The sequence below is a fragment of the Camellia sinensis genome, chromosome 4, assembly GCF_055761805.1.
Source record: "Camellia sinensis isolate YWXY chromosome 4, ASM5576180v1, whole genome shotgun sequence".
NCBI classification, from domain to species: Eukaryota; Viridiplantae; Streptophyta; class Magnoliopsida; order Ericales; family Theaceae; genus Camellia; species Camellia sinensis.
Window position 1 is genome coordinate 8,941,178 of NC_138964.1, and position 12,693 is coordinate 8,953,870.

The following is a 12,693-nucleotide window of genomic DNA, read 5'->3' on the forward strand; positions in this document are numbered from 1 at the left end:
TCTAAAGGAGATGGAAGATGCAAAGAAGAAGGCTGAAGCACTAATGTTCATGGCCAAACAGAGGGCTACAAATGCCAATGATGCTCTGAAGTCTTTGAAGGCTAATTATCAAGAGACGGTGGGCGAGGTCGAACAGAGAGGCTATGACAAGGCCGAAAAGACCTACTCAGAGGAGATCTTAAAGTTGAGAGACAAGATCTTTATTAAGGATTGGACTGGGGCTCTGCGCGCTGCTAAGGTGGAAGAGGCGTCTCCTCTTTATGATATTGACAATATCCCAGTCCCTTTGAAGACCACTGCAAGAGTTAGAAGGAGAGGGTCTCGGGGGGCTGCAGCTACAAATATTGATCCTTCTGACCTTTCTCCTCTTCCGTCGAGCGCTTCTTTGGTTGGGCAGACTATGGATCCTACAGAGGAGGAGCACCGCGAGGAGGGACACTGTGAGGAGGAACAATGCGAGAAGTAGGTTGTTAGGTTGCCTCAAGTTTTTGCTTTTACTTCTGCTTTAGTAGTTCTTTTGTTATGAAACTTGGAAGTTAATGAAGTATTTTCAATTTTTGCTTTAGTGCTCGGTCGGATAGGCTATAATACAAGGCCGAGTTCTCTTTTGTAATTAAGTACCTTCTAGATTTTCCAAGTGCTAAACTTGCAATTTGCACTTTTTTTATTTGTCTTGGAGTTCGATCGGCTGGACCTCTTCTTTTGTAAGGCCGAATTCTTTTTTGTAATTGAAGTATTATATCAATGCACTAGTTCTTATATTTTCACAAGTGTTAAACTTCTTATCTTCAATTTTTGCTTGTATATAATGGTTGCCCTCGGCCGAGCAGAGGTTCTATGGCCTAGTAGGCCATTTGTTCGGTCTGACCAGGCTTCGTGCCTTGGAAAAAATTGAGTAAAAGTGAGTTTTTTATGCCCCCAGCTAAGCATGAGCTCTGTGGCTCAGAGGGCTGTCTATTCGATCAGACCATGCTTCATGCCTTATGAGAGAAAAAAATTGTGTAGGAAGTTTTCTATCACTCAGCCAAGTAGAAGCTTTGGCCTTTTCTAGTTTTAGCCTTAATCAAACATCATGTTGTTTGGCTGCCACCTGACTTGGTCAAGTTTTGGCTTGATTTAACCCATCGTAGAGTGTAATTCAACCTTTTTTCGAGCACAAATTGTGCATACGGACCGTGCTTCAAGTAACGATACTTGGCACAAATTCCATCGAGTTATACCACTTGGCACCCTACTCCGACCAAAGGGTCGAGCATCTGGTCTTGACTTGAGTTAAGACACGTGGACAGTTTGCTCCACTGAGCACAAATGTACAACACAAGTAAATAAAGACAAATTGTAAAACAAATTTCCATTCATTGATACTTAGAACTTTTGATTACATCAAGGTATGTTCTGAGAAACATATTACTAAAAGTACTTCATTCTAAGAATTACATTACTGGAAGTATTTCTTTAGGTCGACAATGTTCCATGGTCTAGGGATTGCCTTTCCTGCTAAATCAGCCAAATAGTATGCGCCATTGCCAAGTGCTGAAGTAACCTTATAGGGCCCTTTCCAGTTAGCACCGGGTTTCCTTTCTCCAGGAACTTTCTTGTGATCCATCACCTTCCTGAGTACCAAGTCACCTAGTAGGAATTTCCTTGGACATACATTCTTGTTGAAGCTCTTAGTGAGCTGCTGCTGGTAAGCCGCTAATCGAACGAGGACAGCATCCCTGCGCTCTTTGGCCATGTCCAAAGCTTGGACAATGGCTTCATCATTGTCTATTGGCTCAAAAGCCAACCTCCAAAGGGATGACTACTTCTATCACATAAATAAGAGAGTAAGGTGTCTCACCGGTCGACCGGCGAAGAGTAATTCAGTAGGCCTAGAGGACATTTGGTATCTCTTCCATCCATTTGCCCTTGGCTTTTTCAAGACGTTTTTTTTATCCCATCGATGATCGTCTTATTGGATGCCTTAGCCTGGCCATTACCCTGTAGATAGGCTGGAGTGGAGTTTTGAAACTCTATCTTCAAGTTAGTGCAAAATCTCCTGAAGATCTTGCCATCAAATTGTGTGTTATTGTCAGAGAGAAGAACTCTGGGAATGCCAAATCGAGTCACAACATTGCGTTAAACAAACCTCTTAGTGTCTTCTTCTTTGATCTTGTACAAGGTCTCTAGCTCCACTCACTTGGTGAAGTAGTCAATTGCAACGATGAAGAACCTTTTTATTCCCAGTTCCCTTGGCCAATGGTCCAACAATGTCTAAGCCCCACTAAGCGAATGGCCAAGGACTGGTGAGGGGAGTTAAAGCTTTAGCTGGCTGGTGAATGAGAGAAGCAAACTTTTGGCACTTGTCACACTTGCAGACATACTGTTGGGCCTTCTTTTACATGCGTGGCCACTAATACCTGTGTCTTAGGGCTCGGTGTACCAAGGACTGACCACCAGTGTGGCTCCCACAGATTCCATCATGGATCTCGTAAAGTATATTATCCACCAAACTTGGGTGAACACAGAGTAAATAAGGGCCCATGTAGGACTTCTTGTAAAGTTTTCCAGATGGGGAGACCCAAAACCGATCAGTTTTGTGCCTTATCTTATGTGCTTCTTTTTTGTCCTCAATAAGGGTGCCATTTTTCAAGAAGGCCAAGAGTGGGTCCATCCAGCTTAGGCCCAAGTCAGTACAGAGGACCATTTTGACTAGTTGAATACTTGGTTGGGGTACATATTCCACCCATATTTTGCGGCCGTCTCTAGAGTCAACTAAGGAACCCAGGCAAGCTAAGGCATCAGTGTGACCATTTCCCTCCCGGCCAATCTTCTCTACTCTGATGGCCTGGAACCTTCTGATCAAGTTTTTTGGCTTATTTTGCATAAGTGGCCATCCGCTCATCGTAAGACTCATAAACTCCAGAAAGTTGGTTGACCATCAATTGGGAATCACTAAAGATAAGTAGCTCCTTCACGTTGAAGTGTTTGGCACTTCGCAGGCCGGCTAGTAGAGCTTCATACCCTACTTCATTGTTAGAAGCTTTCCAGCCCAATCGGATGGCCTATTCCCATATGAATCCTTCAAGGGAAATAAGGACAATTCTTGCCCTTGAGCCCTTTTAGTTAGAAAAACCGTTTACGAACAGCTTCCATACGTCTTCAATAAAAAGCTTCCATGCTTCGGTTGGGGATTGCCCTTTGTGTTGAGCACTTATAGTGACTAAGGCCGAGCTCTCTTCGGAGGGAACAGTTGGTCTCGAAGTGAATTCTGCAACAAAGTCTGCCAGGACTTGAGCTTTGATAGCAGTTCGAGGTTGGAACTTGATGTCAAACTCTCCAAGCTCCAATGCCCACTTCACTATTCGGCCTGAGAAATCAGCTCGACTAAACACTGACTTGAGGGAGAATTCAGTGAGGACGTTAATGGTATGTCCTTGAAAGTAGCGAATAAGCTTTCTAGAGGCAATTAATAGGGCGTATGCCAATTTCTCCAATGGAAATTATCTAGTTTCAGTATATCAGAGAATCTTGCTAACATAATATATTGGTTTTTGCTCCTTTCCATCCTCTCTGACCAGCACTGCGCTGATGGCATGATCAGAAACAACCGAGTAAAGGAAGAGCTCTTCATTGGCGACAAGGGTGGATAGAAAGGGAGGAGAAGACAAACACTTCTTCAAATCTTCTAGTGCTTCAGAGTACTAGCTCCCTCATTCAAAGCTAGCTTTCTTCCTTAGAAGTTAGAAGAAGGGCTGCATATGATCAGAGGACCAACTGATGAAACGGTTAAGTGTTGCAGCTATGCCAGTAAGTTTTTAGAATTCCTTAGCCTTTATAAGCACTTTGAGGTCTTTGAGGGATTTGATTTGGTCGGAGCTGGCTTCGACGCCCTGCCTAGTCACCATGTACCCTATGAACTTCCCTGATCCTACTTCAAAGGCATTTTTTGAGGCGTTCAGTCGAAGCTTATGAGTCTTCAGAATTTCGTACACTTGCTCAAGGTCCTTTTGATGGTGCTCAACTAACTTACTTTTGATGACCATGTCATCAATGTATGCTTCCATGGTTTTACCGAGCTGGTCCTTGAACATTTTGGTGACCATTCGCTAGTAGGTCGCACCAACATTCTTCAAGTTGAAGGGCATCACTTTGTAGCAGTAAGTGCCTCTAGAGCTAATGAAAGCTATTTTCTCCTGGTTGGGGCCGAACATAGGGATATGATGGTAACCACTATAGGCGTCTAGAAAGCTCATGCGCTCATGTCCAGCCGTTGCGTCAACAAGTTGATCTATTCGTAGAAGGAGGAAGCTATCCTTGGGGCAAGCTTTGTTAAAGCTAGTGAAATCAACGCAGACTCTTCACTTGTCATTCTTCTTCTTCACCACAATGGTGTTGGACAGCCACTTTGGGTATTGCACTTCTCGAATAACTCTAGCAGCTAAAAGTTTGTCCACCTCTTCAATCACAGCATTGGTGTGTTATGTGGATGACCATTTACTCTTTTGAACAACCGGCCCTGCTCCTAATTTGAAGTTGAGTCGATAAAAAGTATAATAAAGGTCCAACCCATGAGTGTCATAAGCCGACTAGGCGAACACTTCGATGTTTTTGCGGAGTAGAGCCAATAATTGCTCTTTCTCTCCAACAGTGAAGGAAATGCCGAGTAGGAAGTACTTGATTGGGTTTCTTTCTTCTACCAAGATGGTTTCTAGGTCTTCTACCATATTTTTGGCCAACACTCCTCTAACGTTTTCCAAAACTGGTTGATTAGGTACTTCAACCATCTGTACTTGGTCACAAACTTGTGCGGTTTTCATGGTGGCAATAAAGCAGTGTTTGGCCGCCATTTGGTCTCCGCAAATCTCCTCGATTTCATACTTAGTTGGAAAGCGAATGAATTGGTGATACGTGGAAGGAACTGCCTCCATTTGGTGAATCCAAGGTCGGTTGATGATGGCATTGTAAGGAGATGGGGTGTTTACCACCAAGAAGTCAACGGAGACAACCTTAGACTAAGCTATGATAACCAAAGTTATCCAATTGAGTGGTTATTCTGTTTGCGAGTTGAAGCCGACTAAAGGGGAGGTGGCTGGTGTTAGGTATTGTTCGCTAAGGCCTAGCTTCTGAAAAAGCTCATAATACATGATGTTGGTGGCGCTCCCTTGGTCAATCAAGACTCGCTTCAATCAAATTTGTTGGCTACGCCAACTGTAAGGATAAGGACATCGGTGTGGGGGTGTTGGATTCCTTCTAGGTCCTTCTCGGTAAACACGACGTTAAACCGTGAAAGACTGGTTTCTGTCTTGGACTTTTTGGGACGAGGTCAAGCTGGCATGACTTGTTGAAGGTGAGTGGCTCGTTGGATCTCGCCTCGAAGGACATTCTCTCTTTTCAGGTAGGTTATTCCATGGATAACGTTGATAACCAGCCTTGGGCCATGGTTTTCTTCAGGAGGGGCTAGATGTTTTCCTTGCTTTTCCCTCGTCTTATCAACATCTATCCATTGCTAGAGGTGGCCCATTGTAACGAAGTCCTCCAAGTGTTGCTTAAGGGCTCTATAGTTTTACGTTAGCTTGTGCGAAGGAGGTAGGCCTTGCTTGAAGTATAGCACAGCCAATTGTTCACTGTAAATATTTTCCTCCAAGTCGCCATATTCTTCCCAATATCGTCATGCGTGTTGGCGCAGGGTCTCTTTTCTGTCCTTTAAGATATTGAACAAGGTATCCAATTGCTTTGGAACTCTACTGTTAGAGACAAATCAGGCTAAAAATGCCTTAGAGAGCTGCATCCAGTCATAAATCAAACCACTAGGGAGTTTGTCAAACCATCGAAGGCCAAGTTCTCTAAGGCTAGAAAAGAAGACTTTGCACATAAGCGCGTCATTGCGGTTCCAGAGGGACATCATCTAGTGGTAATAGCTAATGTGGGTCAGAGGGTCCGTTTTCCCATCATAGAGAATGAATTTCGACGATTTATACTTCTGTGGAGGTTCTATAACTTCTATCTCTAGGGAGAATAAGGTGGACACCAACTGATCTAGAGCACGACGCTCTTATTGGTATACAAACCGATCTAACTGGTTCCTTTCCCTGTCGAGCCGGCGTTCCTCCTCTCTATCTCGTCGACATTCTTCTTCTTTGCGTAGCCGTCGTGCCTCTTCTCTGTTATCGTTCAGCCAACTTCTCAAATCGTGCGGCCGCTCATCGCGGCGACAATGAAATGTTTCAGATAGGCGACTGACAATCCTTTGCCTCTTACGAGAATCCTCTCGTGGGTTATTTTTTTGGAGGTTATTCGTCTTACTGCTGGCCCCTTCACTACGTACTGGAATCAGTCGGCTACGCTTTCTATGAGCAAGGCCACGGCTTGAGTGCTCTTTGTGAAGCAGCGAGAGAGGAGGAGTATGTCTCCTTTGCAATGTTTCTCTAACGGACTTTCTTGGCTCTATGGGGGTCGCCATGAACTTCATCAATTAGGTGCGAAGCGTAGTGATCTCTAAACCTATTAAGTCGATGATGCGATCATGGTGGTCTCTCTCAACAAAAAGACGCTAAGATGACTCGACGATAACGACATGGCGTCGCTCCACTGTGTTGGGTGTCTGATCGTCATGGTCCATAGAGTCATCGTGCACCGAAGGGAATGCCAGACACTTATCTTTGGTCCGCTCCGTCATTGGAGTCCTCCCTGCTAGTTCAGAATGAGGTGTATCTTCGATTCCCATCGCCATAGTTCGTCATAAAGCGAGCAGTGGTTTTTCCACAGACAATGCCAATTGTGCGAGGGTGATTTTTGCACTATGAATAAAGGTTAAACTTCGTAGAAGAACAACATGCTCTTGGAATTGAAGATCTGCACAGAGTAACAAACGGTGAGGCTACTCGACCAGGGTTTGGTCGAAAACTCCTCCGATGGTAAAGTCAGGAACTCAGGGAGAGAAAGAAAAGAGAATACAAAAAGTGTATATATGTTAAGTGTGTGGATTTCGGATCCCTTAAGGGTGAATATTGCTCACATTTTTATAAGAGAAGGTTGCTTGTCCTCCAAGACCTTCTCCCTCCACCTTTTGTCCAATGTGTCTTATTCGTGGTCGTCTCCCATTGGAGGAGGACGGCCACTCCGCCTGACACTCGAGTACAGGTCTGTCTTATTTGTCTCATTAGTGGTCGTCTCTTATTGGAGAATGACGACCACTCCGCCTAACACTTAGATGTAAGTCTGTCATGTGTGCACTTTGTCCCTCTGCACCTCCATGTCTCCACGTTTTGTTTAGACAAAGGGAGAGAAGCAAAGTTATTTGTCTCTTGTGAGCCCAAGAAAGATCTTTAGTAAATTGGCCTTCTCCAACTTGGTTTACTCCAAAATGGTTGTCTATCTTGGAAGTACAATTTGTTACTCGATTAGCTTCGGAGCGAGTCTTGCACGTTGAGCCGAGCTTCCTAGTGTCCATTTTGGAGTGACATTCATACATTGGGCCGAACTCCTATGATTGTCTTGCTTCAGAGTAAGTGCTGGCCATAGAGCCGAGGTCCAGCCTAGCTCAACCTCGGAGTGAGCATAGCATTGGGCTTAGCACCAAGACTTGGATTAATAATTTTTACCCACTTTAGAGATTACAAATATTATAATTAAATCGTTTTCAGTTATAATTAAAATAAACACACACTATAACATATAAGAGTTTTAAAAATCAAATGTTTTGGTTTCTAAAAAGTGAAAATTTTGTTGCAAAAAATATCGTCGTGAAGATAGTCGCTAAAAAATCATCTCGAAAAGTTAAAAATAAGGCTTTTAGTGATAAAATTTTAAAAATGTCTCTAATAAATAGATTTTTAGGGACAAAATAATTTGATCTTAAAATGGTTTATTTTTTGAGACAAAAATTTTGGTTCCAAAAAGATAATAATTCATCACTAATATCTAATTTTTGTTACTAAAAATATAATAACGACACTTTTCGCAACAAAATTATTTGATCCCTAAAAAATAATTTTATCCCTAAATTTTGATTTCTAAAATCTTAATTTTTTATAGTGATAAAAAGTCATAATAATCGAATGACACATTCAATATTTTATTCTAAGCATTGGTTTGGGAAGAATTAATTTAACTTGACTTTTTAATTTTTTAATTAATTTAATTAGCTCAATTTAGGATTTTTTTTTTATTTTTTGTTTGTTTATTTGTTTAGATGTGATAATTGTAAAAGAAAAAATATAATAATTATAATTTATTTATGACATTTTATCTTATTTACTAAATTAATTTATTTTATTTTTTTATATTTATTTTGTCAATTTAACTCTTACTAAGTAAGTCCTAAATACTGTTAAAAAAAAAAAAAAAACGGGTCCTAAATACAAATAGGAACTTTTCCATGTATCGCAACGATTCATGAGGTGGACACACGTGCCCCATAGACCGGAGCACTATGCATTGGAATTCGCCTTGTCCATTGTATCTTTCCGTATCTTTCCGTCTTCAAAAAAACAGTAGAACCTTCTAAAGATCACTCCACGCGTCCACTTCTCTATTTCAACGCACCCAAACAGCAACACGTGTAATTAATTCATCAAAACATGTCTAAAAATGTTACCTGACTCTAAAAATTTTATTAAATATATCATATAGATGTAAAATTTATATGAAACTCACGCTATATAAATCTCACATTTATATAAGATATTAATTTTTAACATCTCTCACAATATTCAAACAAATCTCCATTCACTGCACACCCTCGACCTGTCAATTGATTCCCCTATTTTACATCAATTGATATATAGGTTAATTAATATGTGATATAATTTTAAAAATTTTAAAATTTTATGTTTTATATACTAACATTAATGCTACAGCCCCAAGAAAATGACCGAATACCAAACTCTTGGATTGCCACCTAAGAAGAGTAGGTCCCACTACTAAACAGCTCTTCCTCTCTCACCCAAAACAAAAAAAAGGTAATCTGTTCTTCACATCCCTCCATTGCCGGCCACCTGTCCACTCGCTTTAGCGAGCCCTCCGGTAATACTTACCCAATTTCACTCCCCCTATGGTGACCCTGTTTCAGCAGCACCACCCCCTTCCTCCTTTCTTTCTTTCACTCTTTTTCTTTTTCTAGATCTAAAAGAAACCACACCCAGTTTTGCTATTAGAGAAAAAGTTTTCAAATTAATCATCTTGAATCCATACAAGCAATACTGCTTTTCAATTCTAGCCACCACCAGCAAATTCCAATAGTATATTTCATTTTCTCTTTCTAACTTCTCTCTCAATTAAACCCACTTCTATGTGTATTTAACTTTCATTATTCAAACATATTTTCAGAAGGTAAATATCGTTTATAGGATCGAATAAAATAAACATCATTTATGCTATAAAATGTATGAAACAAATGAATTTATTGTATATAATTTGAGTATCACAACAACATCAACAAAGATCAATATTTGAAGAACTATTTCCTCACCTGAACTTGGACAAACCAAGTAAAGAAACCCACATATTATTGTTTTGTTTCATATATTGCTTATTTGTGTATTTGTTTGTTTTGATTTATAAATATATTATATATATATATATATATATGCATATGTATATAAAAAGAGAGAGAGAGAAAGAGATGGAGTGAAGCTAAAGGGGCAAGTGCAGGTTTGCCTCTTCCTCTGTTTTTTTCTAGATCTAGAAGAACAAAGAAAGGAGGAAGAAGAAAAGCAAGGAAGGAAAGGGGGTGGTGTGATTGGGAGTCAGAAGTCGTTTTTAGCTTTCTCAAGAGAAAATGCAGTCAACTCCTCTCTCTAGTTTTTTTTATTTTATTTTTTGGTATAAGATGAGTGAAGATTCTTAAGAACCCCTCCCAAGTAGTAAAAGAGTTGCTTCTTTTTGTTTTTTTTCTTTTGTTTTTTTTGGGTGAGAGCAGAAGAGTTGATTAGTGGTGGGACCCATTCTTCTTAGGTGGCAATCCAACTAGGACTTTGGCCATTTATTTGGCCATTTCTTTGGCAAAAATGCTAGAGGCACCAAAAATTCTACTAAAAATTTTACCAAATGTCTCACATGGGTGTGGGACCCACATTGTGTGGGTCCCACACCCATGTGAGACATTTGGTAAAACTTTTGGTAGAATATTTGGAGTCTCTAGTATTACTCTTTCTTTGGGCCTGTAGCATTACTGTTGATATAATGAGCGGAAAAATGTTTGAGGGCCACAAAAAGTGTGGTTCAAATGGCTCAAAACTGTCAAAATAACGTCGTTTTGCGTCGTTTTGTGCCCAAAACGACGTCGTTTTGTGCCCAAAACGACGTCGTTTTGACAGTTTTGAGCCATTTGAACCATACTTTTTGTGGCTCTCTACCATTGCTCTAATGAACGAGAGCATAATTTTACTAGCATTTTACCCGTATAATGTACTGATTGTATTTATAATTATTTATATATATATATATATATTGTAATTTTTAATTTTTTTTGGGCATACAAAAAAAATAATATGACAAATGCAACATATCTTTAATCAATTATTTTATATTTACTTTTATTTAATATTTAAAAATAATGTGCAGACAAAATTTATAACTAAATTAAAGAAAAAATTATTCATAACGACATTTTTTTACTTCTATATAAATACTTAAAAAAATAAACCTAAAAAAAAATAGTCAATATAAATATTATACTTTAAGTTAAAAAATGTGGCTAGTAATTATGTTTACATAAATTTACTATAGTTTTAATTTCAAATTTTTAAAAAATATATATATATATATATATATTAAAAGCATTTTATTTAGTTGGTACCAAATAGAATTTTCTTAGCAAAAAGAAAAGTTATAAAATTTTGTTACAAATTTTTAAATGTCTATTGTTAAACATTCTATTCTACTTACTTGTTTGTTTGTTTGCTTATTTTGAGAGTTTTGATCTTTGATCTTGGCGCTACATTTATCGTATTATTTTATTTATTTTTCTTCTCCTTGCCTGATTTTCACATGATACTTCTTTTATAGTGCATTTTCGAATGTATTAGTGAAAACACCACACTTAAAATGCACAAAATTACAATACATAGAAGGGAAAAAAAAAAAAAAAAGGTAAATCATTGTCCAAAACTAAAGCTACTTTAACAAAAAAATAAAAAATAAAAACAAAAATGAAATTGTTTGAAATAGAAAATGATTTATTTATTTATTAATTAATTTTTTAAAATAAACTTTTTAAAAAAGAAAACTATATTAAAAAAAATACAAAAATCAAACATAAAATATAATACAAAAAAATAAATAAATTATAGGATTTTCAAGAAGTGAGACTTACAAACAAATTTTGTAAAATCTTATCTATACATATGCTTTTTGTGTATATTTTTTTGTACTTTTAATCCCGAGAATAACATTGAAATATTTTACACTTCTTGCATTAGATCCACCTAATAGTTTTAGCAAACAGAGATTTAATAAATTTCATAACACAAAACACGAACAATTGTGAGACAAAGTATCTAAAAGAATAAAAGCAACGTTCAATGATGATGTAGAAGCACACCTGACATTTTAATTGGAGGTATAACCAGATAAACGCCATAGAAGAGGAAGACAACATTTATTTTTTATCACAATAATTACATAACTCAATATATATTTTAATGTTTCTCACTCTTCCACGCGTCCAATTTTCCATCAATATTAGAATGAATGCATGAATAAAAACAAAAAAAACAAAAAAAAAAAAAAACATTTAAGAAAACAAAGAGATGTGGTTTGGGACATTTCAATTGTTGAATTCTATTAATTAATATTTATTAGGTTTTAATGGTCGGACTTCTAATATTTGTTAGCCATTAAAATTGAATTATTTGGTTTCATCTATATTCACTTGATAATTTGATAATGGACATGTGTCAAACCTTTACACAAATACTTAATACAATTTTTTGAGCATTTTTAATGAAATGCAGAGTGTAATTTTTTTTCCCTTTTTTTTTTTTTTTGCAACCTGTAACTTTTTTAATTACAATTTATATTTGTTTTAGATATTTTTTTAATATACAAATTATTTTTTACAGTGTAATTTTTTTTAAACCATTGTAACCTGTTATTTTTTAATAAGAATTTACATTTATTTTAGATATTTTTTAATATAGAAATTAAATTTTTTAGTTTTAATGAAATGCACAGTATAATTTTTTATTTTTTTTACAATTACAACATGTTATTTTTTAATAAAAATTTATATTTATTTTAGATATTTTTTAAATATAAAAAATTATTTTTTTTAAGATTTTAATGAAATGCAGAGTGTAATATTTTTTCTTTTTTTTTTCCAATTGCAACATGTTATTTTTTAATAAGAATTATATTTGTTTTAAATATTTTTATAATATACAAATTATTTTTTACAATGTAATTTTTTTTTTCACAATTACAACGTATTATTTTTTAATAAAAATTTATATTTGTTTAAATTTTTTTTAATATATAAATTATTTTTTTTAATTTTTATAAAATAATTTAAAATCTCGTCGCTAATCATAGTAAATATGATAAGTTGAAAATGGTAAGATAAGAAGTATGAAAGACGTAAAAAAAAAAAAAAAAAAAAAAAAAGCTTATAAGTTGAAAAAAATTAATAAATACTGAGATTTTTATTTTAAATCAAAAAATTAAAAAAATAAGATTAAAATATTAAAACTCTGATAAAACTTATGGGTTAGA

General features: G+C 36.7%; 1 protein-coding gene across 1 annotated transcript; it reads right to left on the reverse strand.

The window, feature by feature from the left end:
- Positions 1–2,855: 2,855 nt before the first annotated feature.
- On the reverse strand, positions 2,856–4,085 carry LOC145823450 (uncharacterized). Its single transcript, XM_082922977.1, has 3 exons — positions 3,885–4,085; positions 3,138–3,470; positions 2,856–3,044 (listed from the first exon to the last, which is right to left on the reverse strand). The coding sequence occupies exons 1-3, from the start codon at positions 4,083–4,085 to the stop codon at positions 2,856–2,858; spliced, it is 723 nt and encodes a 240-aa protein (XP_082779103.1).
- Between the last annotated feature and the right edge of the window lie 8,608 nt (positions 4,086–12,693).

Coding starts and splice junctions, on each gene's coding strand:
- LOC145823450 (XM_082922977.1), bottom strand. CDS start 4,085: ATGGTCACCAAAATGTTCAAGGACCAGCTCGGTAAAACCATGGAAGCA. Junction 3,471..3,884: donor GGAAGTTCATAGGGTACATG/GTGACTAGGCAG, acceptor TTTCCATTGGAG/AAATTGGCATACGCCCTATT. Junction 3,045..3,137: donor GGAAGCTTTTTATTGAAGAC/GTATGGAAGCTG, acceptor ATATGGGAATAG/GCCATCCGATTGGGCTGGAA.